At 39.4% G+C, this 17,632-nt stretch overlaps 1 protein-coding gene across 2 annotated transcripts in view; it reads left to right on the top strand.

Moving 5' to 3' along the window:
• Positions 1–17,632, top strand: part of ADCY9 (adenylate cyclase 9) — a 96,394-nt gene that overhangs the window by 53,402 nt on the left and 25,360 nt on the right. For both annotated transcript variants that reach the window (XM_062588360.1, XM_062588361.1), the window contains 3 exons: positions 2,990–3,207; positions 8,080–8,182; positions 11,646–11,854. In XM_062588360.1, the coding sequence (XP_062444344.1) occupies positions 2,990–3,207; positions 8,080–8,182; positions 11,646–11,854 (530 nt within the window). The remainder of the gene's footprint in view (positions 1–2,989; positions 3,208–8,079; positions 8,183–11,645; positions 11,855–17,632) is intronic.

Raw genomic sequence — 17,632 nt, 5'->3', positions numbered from 1 at the left:
CTTTATTTCCAACTTTTCTTTACAGTCTCAGATTTCTTAGGAAAAAGGGTCATAAGCTTGCTTTACACATCTCTGGAGTTGTTTTTTTCCCCCGATGCCACAGCCTTGCAGCATTCAGGTTCTCTGTCTGTCTCTCTGTCTGTCTGTCTCTCTCAGCTCCCTTAACTATGTCAACCACTTCCTCAGTCCTTCCTTGCATCCTGTCTTCCTGTCTCTTTATGGGAGGAAATTGTCGCGTGGTGTGTTGAATCCAAGAGCTCAGAAGAACTGTACGGCCTGTTGCCATCAGAAACCACAGTAACATTGGGGCTAACGACATTTAATAAATAGGGATTTTCTCCTGACACACGAGCAGTTTCAAATTCTAATCCTCTCCTGTTAAGATTAACAGAGTAGAGACAGCACAGGAAAACCTTGAGCTGACTGAAGGGAAGAATTTTCTTAGGGATTTGAGCCTTTGCCAAAGAGCTAAAGAGAAAAGGCCAAGAGAAGTCCATGCTGACCTTCTCTGAAAGAGCAGAAAATTTCACCTCGTTCTTCAGATGAATTCAAAGATCAGACAGGGAAAGCAAACAGCACGTGAAAGTGCCTATCTTATATTTGAGCTGTTCATGCAAAACAAAAGGTTTGTATTCTATCGTTTACTTCTTTTCAAGTTACAACATCTGCTGTAGGGGTGAGAAAAAGAGGAAGATTATTTCAAAAGAAAAAAAGAATAAAAAAGAGTAACGGTGACCCTCATTTTCCTAGGCCTCAAGTGGTTCTGGAAAACACCCAAAGCAAATATAATCTTTAACATAAAGTAGAGAAAAATAAAAGAAAAACAAAAAAGAAGAACCTTGAATACTCTCAGCTGGTTTGACAGTTCTCTTTGATTTGTCTTATTACTCCTCATCTCAGAAAGAGAGAAGTTACTCAGGTGCTGCAGTACATCATGTGCTCCTTAGAAATGCTCTCCTTGGATTATCTGTTAGGGTTACAGAAGGACCTGTTCTCAAGCTGCTGAGTCTTTTCCCTTAGAAAAGATTCTGGTGACCTTTCATTTGCAAAGTTCTCGTGCCTCTAGCTTACAAGGAGAACCCCCCCTTCATCGTACAGAAGAATCCTGGTCTGCTTTTGCTGAGATATGCCTTGCTAGATCAGCTCTGTCTTCTACTGCTTATGTTCCTTGGTAAAATACTGTCCATGCCCAAAGGTAACTACTGAACTTGACTGTTACACTTTGTGAGCTGCTTGTCACTGTACTGTGAACACCTGCAAGCTGCCAAAACAGCCGTCATGAGTGGTGGTAGGGGCTAGACTTGGAATCCTTTCTCCTCCTTGTTCCCCACACGTGGCCCTGCAGGTTCTGCCTTTCAACTGGGCAGCCCCCAGGGTGGCAATCCTGCATTTCTCCCATGCTGGAGGAAGGGGAAACATGGCTCAGCAACCTCCTCCTCTTCCTGCAGCTTTGGCAGTCCACTCCAACACACCTTGTTGTGACATGTGATACTGAGCAGGGCTTCCTTCACCTCTTGAGGTCATTACAGATAGAGGGAACCAAGCCCAAGTACTTTCTGACTCTTCCCCACTCAAGGTAACAGTCTCTTGCTGCTCCATTAGTCTTACATCTTCAGTATCGTTTATGAGACAAGTCATACCTGCAGGTTTTTAGCACACACACAAAATACTTGTTTTTTGTTCTACTAGAAAAATAGATATCAAGAATTCTTACGTTAAAACCATTGTTGGGGGCTTGATTTGTTTTCTTGCAGCATCTTCCTGTCAGAAAATAGGGAATAATGTATAAGTAGTTGCCAGTTCACCTTTAATTACAGCAGGCTATATTTGTGTGCCTCATTTGTTTTATAGGAGTTTGAATTAATTTTGCATGGGCAGCCAGAGATCAGATATTTCTTAACTTTAGGCTGATACTGCAATCTGAATAACATATTTCAGTGCATGATTTGGGTGGCGATGGTATTTATGGTATCAATCACTGATATAGCATCCAATAATAGTTTTATGAAGGAGCTCGTCGCTGCTATGCTGGCTGCTATAGAGGCAGAAATGAAGAAATTTCTTCCATGAGTGGGTTTCAGGATGAGGATAAATGATGTATGATAAATTACAAGACTTGGAGGGAGGAGGTGATCAGTCAAATATGCTAGGCTTGATATATGCCTGCCTTTGAAAAATATAGTGTGATCCTGACTACTTGCAGCTCACTTTCAGTCTAACTGCATTTAGTTGTCTTAAATGCATATTAGTCCTGATCAAACAAAATGAAGGAGCTTCAGGTTCTATGAAAATAGAAGAGTTTTTGGTTGAAACTAATTTTTATTCTCAAATCAATCAAGGCAGATTTGATAATACTATACACTTAAACTGTATTGCAAGCTGGTGTCATAATTTAATAATACAATATTAATACAATGGTAGAAGGACCAGAAAAAAAAGATATTTCTTAGTCAGGGAAGAAAAGATATATTTTCAACTACATGATACTTTTTTGTAGGAATAAGATATATAAAGGGGCAGTTTCAATGGAGCCTGTAAAGGAGAGCCTGGGAGAGCAGCAAGACTCTAAAACAGTCTGGAGAAGGACCAGCAAGGCTAGCAGAATAAATTGTCTTGTGACTTGTGGAAAGATAGCACAGTGTAAGCAGGGATTTTAAAAGCTTTTGAAATGAATTGTGACTTGAAGAGGAATGAATGAAATTTGATTGGTCTTAGTTTCATGTGTGGAAAAATTATTTTGTATTCTGGTGCCTTGAAACTTGGGACACAGGCAAAATGACGACAGCTAGATAAACATGCATTTTATAGGAGACACTGTGAATGATTTTAAAGCAGGTAGAGTTACGTTTGTGACATAGGTAGAAGTTTAGTGTGATGGTATGTGGTGTGATGGTCGAACTTATTCTAACTTTTGTTCCATTAAATCTCTTCTGTCTGCTTTGCCAACCATGTAATGTTTCCTATGTATGTTTTGCTTTCTGTCAAGCAGGTTCCAGGAGGACATAATTCAAAGACTCAAAATGGACTTTTGAGTCCTCCACAGGAAGAAAAACTGAGCAATAGTCAGACCTCACTTTATGAAATGTTGCAAGAGAAAGGAAGATGGGTGGGAGTGAGTCTGGATCAATCAGCTCTCCTTCCTTTGAGATTCAAAAATATCAGAGAAAAGACAGATGCTCACTTTGTGGATGTGATTAAAGAAGACAGGTAAGAAAGAACAGGTTGCAAAACGTAAAAATCCTACAAAGGAGAGACGATAATAACAGTGGTCGTGTATCTTTAATCTGTATTTCTGTGCTTTTTCTCTATTATTGTTGCGATGTTATAACATGGATGTTTTCTAAACTTGGTTTGTATTGAGTTTGGAAACTATGGTAGGAACTTGACATCAAAACATTCTTCTCAGGAATATGTAAAGCCATTTTTTTCATCATTTTTTCCCTTGGTGAACAGTCATTCTTCATTTGACTCCTATAAAAGGAAAAACCCCCCTTAAATGACTCGTCATGAAGTTTTATCTTTACCTTTTATCTTTACATTCAGAATTGTTCCTAATGCGCATATGTGTGTGTGTGTGTGTGTGTAGTGAGTATATACGTATGTATGTGTGTGTAATGCGCATATGTACAACTGCAGTTAACAATGTAACGTAGAATTTGAACCTCAAAAATTCATGTTTTTGTATACCAGAAGAACAACATCTCATGACATCGTGTGATTTACTAATGCCTAGAAATTGTATTTGATGTGAAAGCAGAATTAGTAGGAGTGAATCTTTGAGAACCTATAAGCTACCTACAGCATTTTGTAAAGTTAGCCTCTCTCTTCATTTCAGACAAACAAACAAACAAAAACCTTTTTTGGGGCAGAGGAAAGTACGTTCTCTGCAGTTCAGTAGCATGTGGTTTTATTTATTTATTTATTTATTGTAAGCATGCAACCCTGTCACCTTTATTATGGCAGCAATTTAACTGGATCAGCTAAACAGATAACTTGAGTTTTGTTATTTTTTGTGGCTAATCCTATTTTTAGTTCAATAACGGAAGTGCTTATACTCAGACTAGGTGCCTTTAATTTAAATGTACTTGACAGTGTACGATCATATGTACTGCAGGCTGTTTGGAGCAGGGACAGCATTCTCTTAGTTGAAAATATGACCATAGAAGGAAAAAGTAAAAGAAAGGATTTTGTGGTTTTTGTTACATATTACTTAGTTTGTTCTTTTTCATCATTTTTACCCATCTAACTTTTGCTAATTTTCTGTTTTTTCAAACTTCTGTTCATTTTGTTTTCATGGTATGTATGTGCATCTTAGGCATTATCAAATAACAGTAGATACAATTGTTTCCAAATATTCAGGTTCTGCTCCTCTGTTTATTTTCAGATTACATTTCGCCTGCGGCCACATTCAGTAAAAATTCTAGGTTCCTTTTTTTAATTTGTGATTTTTGTCAATGACATCTGAGAATAGGTGTTCAGCTGATATTTTCAAGTATTATTATAAAAATCAAAATGTTTGCAGGAATCAGAACAAAATTTTGTTTTTTGTTTTTTTTTTTAATATAACTAGCATACTGCAAATTGTAAGTTACCAAAAGTATTTATGCCAATTCATGCCATTAGTCTGCTGAAGATGCTTAGTTGAAGGTCTTGTAGCTTCAGAGTTGGAGTTTTCCTCCTCCATTTACAAAATGGATAATTATTTCTGATTTGGAAAAAGTAGGACTCTGATTTGACATAAGTCAAAGGCTATTTTTTTCCCTCAATTAAATATCATCATTACCATATTAAGTGGGCCATTTCTTGTTGCCAGGGAAACCTCTCTGCTGAGTTCAGTTCATGTAAACATAACTTTCCAAAAATAATCTCCTGATTAATTAGGTCTATGCAAAATGGATTAAGCCCATCATTTTACATTAATCCTTTGTAACATTTGTTAATGTTAAGTTGTATGTAATAAGTTATTTTAAAAACATTCTCGATCCCCTACTATAAAACATATATACTGTTGGTCTTAATAAATCTACCAACTGTGAGGATGCTCAGATATGGAATATGAGCTTTCTTGGGCTGGGAGATGGAACCCAAACTTCTTTATCATCTTACATGAAGCCCGTTATAAGTAGTAATATTGGAAATTTGCTGCTTTGATTTCATGTTAGTGCAGCCTCGGTGGTGGTGAGCTGGGAGTTTCACCTCGCTCCGGGCAGTGATTCGCAGTGTCCTGCGCAACGCTGGCGTTCTGATCCATCGTGTGAAGCAGGCGTTGCGTTAGCAACAAAAAAAAAAAAAAAAAAATTCTAACCCAGATACGGTGATTAGATATAGGAACTAGTCACACAGACTTCCCGTACAGCTGGGGAAGAGCTAAATGTGCCACGGGGCAATTCGGAAGCCTCTGCGCTGAATCAGGGCCGGCTGGTAGGAAACGCTGGGCACTGGGGAGGCTTTGCGTTTCCCACCCGCTTTGTAGAGTTTAGATGTGCGACTGAGGACTCAGCAGGTGGCCTTTGGGCTCTTTGCTTGCTGAGATTGCCTAAGAGTTGATACCTAGCGTAGTTCCAGCTTTCTTTTAAAAAAATATTTTTTTTAAAAAAGTGCTAGTGGGCCATTTTTGTATTATTACATTCTATTACATTATGCAAGAATCCTTTTCATAGACGTTATAGGTTTGCTTTTTCTTAGAACTTGGTTACATTTATTTGAGAAACACTGTCCGGTGTGAGCGTTGAAGCTGGCTTTACTGCAGCCACTATAAAAATACCGTGCTTTGTTCATTGTAGTGTGCATGTTGTTGTGTATTTTAAAAGAAAACTAGCAGTACGAAAGGTGGTAAGGCTACAAAATGTTTAAACTTGATCTCAGTGAAGATGCCCTCACAGAATTCTCTCTTTCTAGATTTTTGTTTCCCAGAAGGTTTGTTTATCCCTGAGATTATAAACCTTTTGAAGTCTAAGAAACAAGTACTCATGGGCTAATCATGACTGTACTTACGAAAGGTCTCTTTAGAAGTATGGAGTAGAGTCTTGGGGAAATATGAACCTTTCCCTAGAAGTTACTTTTTTTTTTTTTTTTTTTTTTTTTGCTTCCCTCTTGGGTCAGTTTCCTGTACAACTGACTACGGAATAGGAGGTGACACAGTGTGACTGGCTGGCATCAGAAATTCTGCCTTCTCCCTAATTTGATAGCTCTTATTTCTTCAGTTTCTTGTTGCACTGACAATCTGAGTTCTTCTTCGTACACCCTTAGACCATCACACCTCCGGCACAATATCAGCATACTCTGATGAGCTTCCATGGAGGAAGAAAGTCAGTTCAACCATATTAAAAAAAAGCTTACAAAATTCCTATAATAAGATGTTATTAGAGATTTTCTTACAGTCTTCTCTGCCGGTTGTCACTCTATATATCATTGTTGGATGAGGGAGAGAGGACACTGAAGAATGAAGGAAAGAAAGAGGAGGCAAGTTGTCTTCTAGATTGTCTTCTAGAGCTTCAATCTAAGAATGTGGTCAGTGTTTGGTCTCACATCTCAAGGGAAAATACCTTCCTTCTTTCCTTCTGCTATATTGTTCCAGGGAGTTTGGACTTCTAACAAACCTCTTTGCCAGGAGTAGGAAAAAAAAAAAAAAAAAAAAAAAAGAGTGAGAGAAAGAAAGAAAAAAGAAAGAGAGAGAGAGAGAGTAACATGAAGAAACAAGGCAGGAAGGCAGGCACAGGCCAGTTCTGTAGGAACTTTGAGCTTCTTCATCTACTTGGGTTTGCTCTCTTGTGCATTTCTATGTCTTTTGTGTAGCGTTAATAACAGCAGAGTAATTGGATCAAATCGTTGCTTGAGTACTACAATTCTCGAGATGGGAATAGCACTTGGAAAGAAGCTACCATGTCTCAGATTCTACATCAGTTTTAAAAATAGCAAAAGTTAGTTGACTGTAAATAACAAGTGGAATCAGTTGTTTGAAAGTGAAAGGCCTGTAACATCAGAGATTCTCAAGTCTCCAATTAGGACTATGTAGGAGAGAGGGTGACAGACTTTCTGAGAAACGAGTTACATAAGCAAGCATGACCTTATTCTGGGACCATTGTGCCCAAAGCATTTAGTGCAGTATAAGTTCAGTTCTTTCAGCTCTTTGATGCCTACTGGGGAAGGAAAATGTTTGCAGAACAGGAGCACCATAGATGAGCAGAGCCAATATGAGAAAAGTACTCTTTCATAAAGCTCTTACAACTAATGTAAATTCAAAAAATGTTCTAGTTTTATGCAGGTGGGTGGGAGTAGAAACAATGTTTTAATGATTGAGTGATCTTTTCTGTTTTTTCCTGCACCTGGCACTAGAAGATAAGGTGAAGGAGCACATAAACACCCTCTGGTAGATGCTGAACCGGGAGGTTCATTAGTTCTAATAAGCTAGTTTCATTACTTGCCAGTGCCTTTGGTGATGATTCTGGTGATTTCAGATTTTCTGTTGCAGAAATGAATTTAAGCTATCCATTTCCTCAGGAACTCTCTTTTTTGTTTGTTTTTTCTGTTTGTTTGTTTGTTTGTTTGTTTGTTTGTTTTTTTTTTCTTTTCCCTGCAGCCTGGATCGTTAAAAGTGCTGTTTTCTAAAATGGAAAATGTTTTTTCCAGCACATCGTCACTTTTATCATCCTGGGCTTTGTTTTGAATGATAGAGTTCTGTCTAATACATAAATATCCCATAGCTACATGTCCCGTAAGTTCATGCTTCTGTAGCAGCAGTTAACCTTTACTGTTCACTGGCTTATACTACAATTATCTGTAGTTGTCTGTGATTATAGTTGTTAAATTCCTGAAGGGATTTGTTAGTGTCTTCCTAAAAAATATAAAAGTTTGCTCCATCACGTTTTTGTAGAATATTTCCTCTGACTGAGCAAGTGATGTAGTGTGTGTGGGGAGGGGGGGGTCAGTACTACAATAAGTTAGAGCAAAGAAATGCTGCAGGAACTTCGAAGCCAAGGTAGCCAAGCCTTGGTGTCACGGGAGATGGAAACCACGGAACGGTGGAGTCTGAAAGAATTACAGCAAGTAAACTGATGCTGGTATGTCTTTTCTCTCTAGCCTCATGAAAGACTACTTCTTTAAACCTCCTATTAACAAGCTGAGCCTGAACTTCTTAGATCAGGATTTGGAGATGACCTACAGGACAAGCTATCAGGAAGAGGTACGTTTCTCCTGGATTTAATTTCCTTCTATAATCTGTCTAAGCAACTATCTGTACTTGTACTCATGCTGTTTTTAACACATTTCATTGCAGTTGATGACAAGGATCAAGAAATATCAAATGGGTTTTATGGCTTGGTACTGTTGCCTCTGAAAACAGTTGCCTCCTTTCAACTGACCTGTCATGTGCCAGTGCCCTGAGTCTAGCCCAATATTTGGGCTAGGAATGCATTTTCACAATCCACCAGGATACACAAGAACAAATTTTACTCATTTCACCTACATTATCTCAGTTTTCAGGTTTATGTTTTAATACTCTAAGCAGGCCAGAGAACCAAACTAAGATAAAAGTAAAGGATTGCCTCCTCATCAAATATCCTAACTTTGAATGTCACAAATTTCATACATGTACTGCATTCAGATCAGATGGTTCACAATACTACATGCAGTAAGGAACTAGATGCCTTCCCGATTCTGCATTATTTAAGCATAAAAAATCCTGAAGGATTTCCTGAGGAGAGGGGACTTTTGAGAACCATTATGAACTTTTCCATGTCAGTTGATATTTCTGCCTGCTTGACATGAACTAGCAAGATGCAAGTTTGCGTAGAGCAATGTTAGGTGTCAGTGTGAGCTGAGGCTGCACTTCCACGAGGAGCTGAAAAGCAGCTACCAAAAGAGGGCAATCGCTCTCCTCTGCCTGCTCCTTCCAATGACTCTGATGCTTATCAAACCCTTCCCTGCTGTGAGCCAGTTCATTTTACTAACTTACATAAAAGTCATCTGTTTTTTTATTTGAGGCTATTTTTTCCTTCTGTTTTTTTTTTTCTTTTTTCCTCTTCTCTCTCAGTGTTGAACTAGTGGCTCTCAGAGAGCCTGGCAAGTACAGAGCTAGTGCAAGATAAGTAGCTGGGAGCAGGGAGGGAAAAGAAACTTTCCCTTCCAGTGGTGGTGAACTATCGTTTCGGGTCGTCCATCTTGCAGAATCGCATCCTGATAAACCTAGGTGTTGATTCCCTCTTTTCCCCGTGTGCCCTGCATCTGAGGGCAGGGAGGATGTCTGCCATGGTTCCAGGCAGCATTTTTGTGGTGTCCTTAGCAAAGGCCCCTTTTTGCTTGTTTTCCAGTTTTCTTTTTTTAAAACAAAGGTAAGGATAGCTGCGCTGCAGTTTAATTCATGCAGTGTGTTCTGGAACCCCCTGCTCATCGTGCAGCACTTTGTATCAGTGGTATCTCTCTGAATAAACCTTGTGTAGCAACAGCAGGAGAAACTTCCCGTGAGATACATTCACTTTTATTAAATTATACCCACAGCAGTATATTGTATCTGTTCATGTCCTATATTGAGTGCAATAAGAGAACAAAAGAAGCACTGTTTTAGCACTTTTGGATCATTTTATAAATCATTATTTAGAGTGTGCTGGAAATTAATACCATAATATATGTGTGGGTCTGCGTATATATGTGTGTGCATGCACACACATGATTGCCTGCACAATTTGCACACAATATACAGAAAACAGAAAATCAAGTTCTTTCTAACTGAAAGATCAGAAAGAAAAGTAGTAGTATTCAAGCGTATGCAGATTGACCTATTAATGTGGGTGTGTAGGAAATTCATGGAAGAAAGGAGCAGGAATGAGGTCTGTCTATTTTGGTCGTGGTAAACTGTTAATTTGGCTTGGCTGCAGTATGAAAACCTGCCTGGAAGTGGCCATCTTCACTTCATAATAGTAACTCTGCTGTATTTGGGCAAAACCTGGTAAAGCTTTATTATTAGCACTGGCTGATCTAGAACCAAAAAAAGTGAAATGGTCTTCAACAGTGCTGGAGATACACTTGTTAATTATCTTGCAGTAAATCGTTGCTAAAAGTATCTTCCAGCACTGGTGAATTCAGTGTAATTATGTTGTGTCAGCTGCGTACTTGGGTTGCCATCACTGTCTTTCAGCAGCTGCCTTCCTTAGGGCTGGCTTAGCCTGTTCTTGTTTGGAATTTAAGGTGTAATTTAACACTCGGTGTTTAGGCATCCTTCACACTATCACTGTTGGATACAGTGCTGCTGTCCGTAATTCACATAGAATCACAGGACAGATGAGGTTGGAAGGGACCTCTGCAGATCGTCTAGTCCAACGCCCCTGCTCAAGCAGGGTCACCTAGAGCGTATCAGACAGGACGTTCAATTTTATGTAACTGTCTGTGTGGACTAAAGGGATTTTGTTACAGCTCAGACTAAAAGGCAATTTTGCATTGAAGTGGTGCTTGTTGACTGTCTTAGGTTGCAAAGAGGTGGAAATGAGAAACAAGTTCATTTTCCAGTGCTCCTGAGTGCAGATAGTGTTCTGAGGAGCAAAAGAAATTTCCAAATGAAACCATAATACAAGACCATAGGATTAAAACTGGCTACCTCTTGGCAATATTGATAACATACTTCTCATTTTTCTTTGGAACTTGCTTTTTGCCATCTCCTGTCCGAGATGACTACTTTTAAAACTGGAAGTGTTAAGACTGGAAAGGAGAAGAGCTGCAAGCTCCGTTTAGATCATCTGAAATAGGAATTTAAGATTCTTTTAAGCCCAGACTGTCATAGACTCTCGCTCTGTTCCCCTCTGCCTCCATACACACGCAGGAACACATAAACACTGCAAGTTGCACATTCCTGCCTCCTCCCTTGGGCAGACATAAACACTCCTAAGACTGGGCTCATTGGAGCAAGCCAGGATGTGGAGCTCGTGATCTAGTTTTCAGCTGGATTGGCCCTCAAAGCAGCTCACTCCACAGCTGCACGAACACTAGGGCCAGCACAGAATGCAAGGGGAATGCGTGCTAAGGGGTTAGGGAAGAGCAGAACTTGATGTCCTGGGTCTACATCAATTTAAATTGCATACTGTCCTGTTTCTTTTAATCTTGTCTGAAAGAGAGATGTGAAACTCTGCCATGGGCAAGTCATTGTCCCTGCAGACTGGTGTTTGGAGGGTCTTCTGAATGAGCCATTGGAACCAGACTTTTTTTAATTGTCAGTAGAAAATCTATTGCTGTTTTAAATAAAAATCTATGGAAAAAAACTTATTTTAGCTTTCTCTGCTAGTGGTTATGTTTTTTTTTTTCTTTGCACAATACAGGTAATTTTTGTATGGTTTATTTCTGTATTATCCTGTAAAAAATGTTAGTGAACTTTAAAAGTAATAATATTTAAAAATCACCTCAGACCTGGAACAGTGGTGCTAGTGCTTTTTCGCAAAAGAAACTATTCTCAGGAAACTGATAGTTATGGAACTACTTCTTTGGTTTGGGGACTTTTTTTGTCTGTTTTTAGCACAGTGTTTACATTGAATTAATGAAGTAGCAAGATGTTGTGCATTGCTTTACTAGTTTTTGTGATCTGCTTTTTATGGCGTGGTTGAATTTGGCATAGGAGCATTTATTCTTGTTCATCATTCCCTCAATACTTGTATTTTCCATAGGTTATAAAGAATGCGCCAGTGAAGACGTTTGCCAGTGCTACCTTCAGCTCACTCCTGGACGTGTTCCTTTCCACCACAGTCTTCCTAATACTCTCTATCACATGTTTCTTGAAACATGGGATGGTCTCATCCCCTCCACCGCCAGCAGCAGTCGTGGTGTTCGTCATCGCCATCCTGCTAGAAGTGCTGTCCCTCGTCATCTCAGTTAGGTAAATAAAGTGAAAGAAAATCTTGAAATAGCAATGTGAATTAAAACGGTGGTTGGCTTGAGAAACTTTTCTTTCACAGCATCCCAGGAACACTCTCTGACAATCTGTAATATTTGGAGAATAACGTTAGTGAAGCTAAGAAGGCTTTCAGCAGATCTGGTGCAAGGAGAGAGTATAGCTAACTGAGGGGAAGAGATGTGACTCTTACAAAGGCTATCTATGGAGGCAAAATCTGCATGTTGTGTCTGCCCCAGCTTGTTGTTCCTCTTGATGCCACACAGAGCTCACTTCTTCACCCTACACAGAGCCATCAGAATGAGGGAACTCAAGCAGAAAATTTCTTTTTGTCCTTCAGAAAAAATCAAAAAGAAAAAAATCTCCCCATTCAAATTGCTAGAGAAGTACATCATTCTAGTGTTAAAAATGAATTCTTTTTAATCCAAAATGCAGAGAGCAGTCCTTTTTCTGGATAGAATAATAAAAAGGAAAAGAAAAAAAAAGTAAAAGTTGCATTGCATCTGTCCAGGATTAGTTTTCTTAATGATTTTTATTTAAACTTTCATGGACTTAATATTCAAAATGTTTTGTGTTTTTCTGTTTGACACACAACTGATGTTAAATTTTTCCCCTGAGCCCTCAGCTTTGTGACCGTCACCTGCTGCTTGAGATGGGTCACTAGTCAGCCTCTGCGGAAAGGACCGCTTCTCAGGACAGCGCTTGGCGGAGCCGGTCCCCGCACTGCCTCTTTGCAGTTGGCGGCAAAGGATTTTAGGCCCTGAGTTCCTAAATGCCTCCCTGCAACCCCTGTGGCTGTACCTCTCCTCTGCCCTTGGAGGCAGGGCTTGGCTACAGATGCAGAGATTTGATAATTAATGGCAATTTTTCATTCCTAATTTATATCCAGTCACCTACAGCATATGTGTCCTGGACCTCTAAGACCCTTACGGCCTCACCCCATCATTTTCAGTCTGAAGACTGGTGACTGTACAGTACTACCTAATGTGAATGTTTCTCTCGGACCTCACTGGAGATATTAATACACTCAAATTTAGTAGAAGACTGCAGTTGTACGCGCTTTCATTGAGACTTGTGGTCCTGTGGGTGTGTTGCCTGATGTACATAGATACCACATGTAACTTGTTATTAACTCAGATGATAGATTCAGTAATAAGTTGTCTGTCTGTCTATGCTTGTGAGAGCAAGTTTCTTCTACCCTCCAACCCCCATTTTATTGCAGTTCCTTCTGTCAAAAGAGCAGGTAATAAAGATGGTGTTTGGAAATGTATGTCCTCGCTTGTAGTTCTGCAAACCTTATAAGGTATGTGTAAATTAAAATGCTTTTCTAATTACAAGTCAGAACAATTCTGCTGATGATTCAGAAGAAAGAATAGATGGCAATTTGCACTGTTATTCTGAATTTTGAGAGTCATCTAAAAAGTACTAAATTACTACTTCAGTCACTAAAGTAAGCTTTTAACTTACATTAACATACATACATTATGCAAGCATATTTGCACAAATACAAAGCCACCACTTTTAACTGAAGAGATAACATTTTTGAAGAGTGGAAGTGCTTTTAAAGGTAGTATTTCTTAGCAGATGTATTGATTATTACAATATGAATAGTATGGTGGTTTTGGATTTTTTAGAAAAATGAGAATGCTTAAACGTCCAGTATATCCTGTATATCCTAAGCTAGGTTAACTGTTGCTCTGTACTTTCTCTTGCACCAGCTCAGTGAGGCGTTAGCACCTTTACAGAGCAGTATCAGTGCTCTGTCTCAGCAAAAAAGGTGAAAGTTTTATGTCAGCTGAATGTGTTGAGGCAGCTCTTTGGTTCTATCAGGTGGGGGAGCAGGAGAGCAGCACTGAGCAGTTAGGCTGGGAGAGGCAGTCATGCTGCTGCATCCTTGAGCTCCGCAACACAGCCAGCACTTTGCAGAACAGCTCATTTCTGCTGTGCAGATATGTTTAGAGAAAATTAATATTCTTCCACCTTCCAGGTTCCTTATCAAAATACTTAGTTTTAGTATTTTTCTTACTTATTTTTCCAATGCTGCATGCTACTGTCTTTGCATTTACTATTTCTTTTTCCATATAATTTTCAAAAACTAATGCTATAATGTGAGAAATGTCTATTAGTAGGTACATAAGCTGTTACTTCAGTTCTGTTTTGTAATTGGTAGTTCAGGGGTTCCTTAAGGAGGAGAAGAGAAAATACTGTTTTCACATGCTATCTGTATAATCAGGAGTTTGCAAAGCAATTTTGTCTTTCTGAATTGTGTGTGGCTGTAGAGAGGTTTGGAGTCATTGCACCACTTCATTGTTGAGAGCCATGGTCTCTGGTCATGAGCCTTGGAGTATTGCCAAGGTGAATTTAGTGGCTTGATGATGTTTTCTTAACAGTATTTGGCTTTACCACTAATATTTCTAGTGTTTGTATGAGACTATATATGGCTTAAAGCCTGAGAATTTTACTTTCTAAAGTGTCCTAGATGCCTCATTTAAAGTCGGTAAGATGTATGAACTAAGGTGACTCCTAAGTCTCAGAAGTGTTTTTGAAATTTTTGATCATTCTTTTGTGCTTTATTCTGATTTGAAAATGGCTTGAGAAGCCTCTTATTTTGGAGAACACCTGTCAAAACTTAGGTAGTCCCATCAAGTATAATAATAATAGATTTTCAATAAACAACGTGTTGACAGCAAGAAGGATTGGCTTTATCCTAAAGGACACTCGAAGGAAGTTTTGGCAGGTAGGAAACATCGCAATTCCTGCACAGCTACTACCACTGCAAGTGATCTATGGTTACTAGCAGTGACTGCATTCATCGGAGTCCAAGGTGACTGTGAATCTCAAGACTCCACACATTCTCATGGTTAATCTGGGAAAACGTGTTTCTGGATGGCGTAAATGATCGCTGCCCTTCTCTGCCCCCCATCAAGCTTGCGGTTGAGGAGTATGAATGTAGGAATCGAGCTCCTCCTGGAGCCCCTGTCCTGCTCTCAGCCGGAGGCGAGCGTGGATGTGGGCTTCCTTTCTTTTGGTTGGGGGCAAGTATCTCCCGATCACTCTGTGTTTACTGCAAAGTTACAAGAAGTTGATTCTCAGGAACTTACTACTGCACACTTACATTTGTGATCTTTCCCTAGTAAATGAGGTGTAATTTGGATTTGGTTTACCTCTGATCGTTGCATCTAACATTGACCTGAATTGCTAAAGTGCAAAATGGATCATCTCAGATATGAGTAGATCTTACCCAGGATACTTTCCTAAAAAGAGCCTTGTACCACACATGGTAAAAGATGCTCTTTGTAGATGAAAGTCTCAGCAGCTCTTTAGTAGACTCCCAGTTTTAAATGAGATGGGACTTTTTTGCGTGACTTCTGTTAGTACGAACTGATATCTGTGTTAAGTTTTGGTTTGTTTTTTTTTTCTTTTTGAATTAATGCTGTGTATTTATTTTACGGTGAATAAATATGCTTTCAGCCACTCCAGTCTCGGCAACGCATGGCACGCATTTATGTACGTGTGTAACAGCCTTCCACTTCCTCATTCTCTGCTCGTGAAGAAAGGTCTTGCCATAAGTGTGCTTAGTTGAATACATTAAATTCAAAATGTTGAAGTTGTACACTATTTTGTATATCCCCGGGCAATGGTTTTACAGACTGTTCTGTTTCTCCCCTATTAAGTATGGCAAACGTTGGCGTTAGGAGGACAGACATACCGTTATGCCTTATTCCATCTCACTTCCACTGAGCAAAGCAAAAAGCTTCTTTTAAGGACTGTTTTGGCTTACCAGCATATACCAGCTCATTTTGACCACTAGTTATACACAGGCACAGCACAGAACTTCCCGTACAGAAATGTCATCCCAAATGACAATCACAGAATACCGCAGAGATATCTGAAGGGAGGAGATTGGACTACAATGCTGGGCACAATCCCAGAATTTCAGGAAAGGGATTATTTTGGGACCAGAAAATTCTTGCCTAAGTTGCTCATTGTATTTTCATTATCATGATGTGAAACCCTCTCTTTATATCAGTCTAACTTTTAATTGAATCCAGTAGTCGAATGAGGACGTGTTTACTCCAGCTCTTGGGGCTGAAATAATGGGAGAAGTGAACACTGTAACTGTCTATAAAATAAGAAATGTTAGAACTTCTAAGTGTAATGTAATTGGAGTCCTAATGGGGCAAAGCTTAGAAAGGAGAAGGATGTTTTGTTTCCTCCCTGAAGTGTATGATAATAAATTACTGGAGTATCTATAAATGAAGCTCCCACTATTATTACAAGTGCCACTCTAAAATTAGTTGTATAAAGTTGCATGCAAAAAATGGTGCTTAGTTTGTAAGCATGTGGAATGTGTCCTCCCAGACCTGTAACTAAAATGCAAAGAATGTCCATCTGCCCACTTGAAATAGGACTGCTTGGACTTTCACGAGTTTAGCTGAAGTGTAAGAGGTCTTAAAGTTCAAGTATTTTATAAAAATGTCTTGGGAAATGTCATTGACCATATGACAAAGTGTGAGATTTCACTTGGGATCCTTAGGAATGCTTCTTCAAGAGTACAGGTAAAATGTATCTGCCCAGGATGTCTGTTACCTAGATAGTTCTGCCATTTAGTTCCTGCTCTGGAGTAAAACCTGTTGGAAGAAAGAGTATTAAAAAAAAAAAAAAAAAAAAAGTGTTTTTGATTGCATCCTTCAGAAGAGACTGACCGAGAACAAAAATTGCTTGCTGAAGCTAGAGCTAAATGAAGCATCTCTGTTAATGACATAACTTATATAGTGTATTGATGCAAGGGAAAACAAAGTTTGCCTTTATTTCTAACATCTGTGGCTTTGGTCTTTAATATCTCACCAAACTGTTGCTCTGCCAAAAGCTTTTGATTTGGAATATGGGAATTGATTTTAAACTGCCAGTAAATACAGAAGTGACGGTAACATTCTCCATTACCCATTAATCATTTATGTCAAAGTTACTAATTTGAACTACAGCTTGTGTAAACATCTTAGATGCTTTAGCATTTAAGCCCTGTTGAGCTACCCACTGACACTGCATTATTTACTGATACTGCCCTGTAGCCATTAAATCTGTCTGCAGCTCTCACTGCTGTCTGGATTTAATGCAGTTCTTGCTTCCTGTGATGGGAGAGCTGTGCCGTATTCGCAGCCTTTTTGCTGTTTTGTGAAGGATGGAATTTCAGTTGTTTCTGTTCTGGAGTGCAGAGTATTGCAATAAATTCTGGACTGAACAGAAGTCAATTCAAGAAAGTAAACATTATCACTGAGAAATGTGGAGTTGTTCTGGAATTTGTGCTAGCTTTTTCAAACACTCAACTGCCTAAATAAAGAAGTGTCCTCATCACAGGATTAACTGATCAGGTTTGCTGATGGATTTGTTGCTATAGTCCCCGCAAGAATTTGACCTGGCATGGAAGCTTGGCAAAGAAAAGCTTTCTGCACCGTCTAGTCCCTGTGTAGGTTGGGGTGAGAGACATGAGTTGCGCTGGGTATCTGTCACGCTTTGCATGCCACAGAGCCGCTTTCTGTGCCAGCCTACATGAGAATGACATGAAAGATCACACCGAGCGTGGGCAGAGAGGTGTCACTGATTTGCATTTGCAGGGATTTGAGCTGTCCTGTCTTTTCATGCAGCTGGCGTGGAAGAGCTGTGGTATGTAGCGTAGCCCAGGGCGTTCTGTACTGGAGCCTGACTTCTGTCTCATTTCTCACGGTTTAGCCATGTAAATGCTAATCCTAATTCATGTGCTTT

This window comes from Rhea pennata, chromosome 15 (genome assembly GCF_028389875.1).
Source record: "Rhea pennata isolate bPtePen1 chromosome 15, bPtePen1.pri, whole genome shotgun sequence".
NCBI lineage: Eukaryota > Metazoa > Chordata > Aves > Rheiformes > Rheidae > Rhea > Rhea pennata.
Note: the sequence above shows the minus strand (reverse complement) of the source record. Positions and strands in the feature narration are given on the sequence as shown.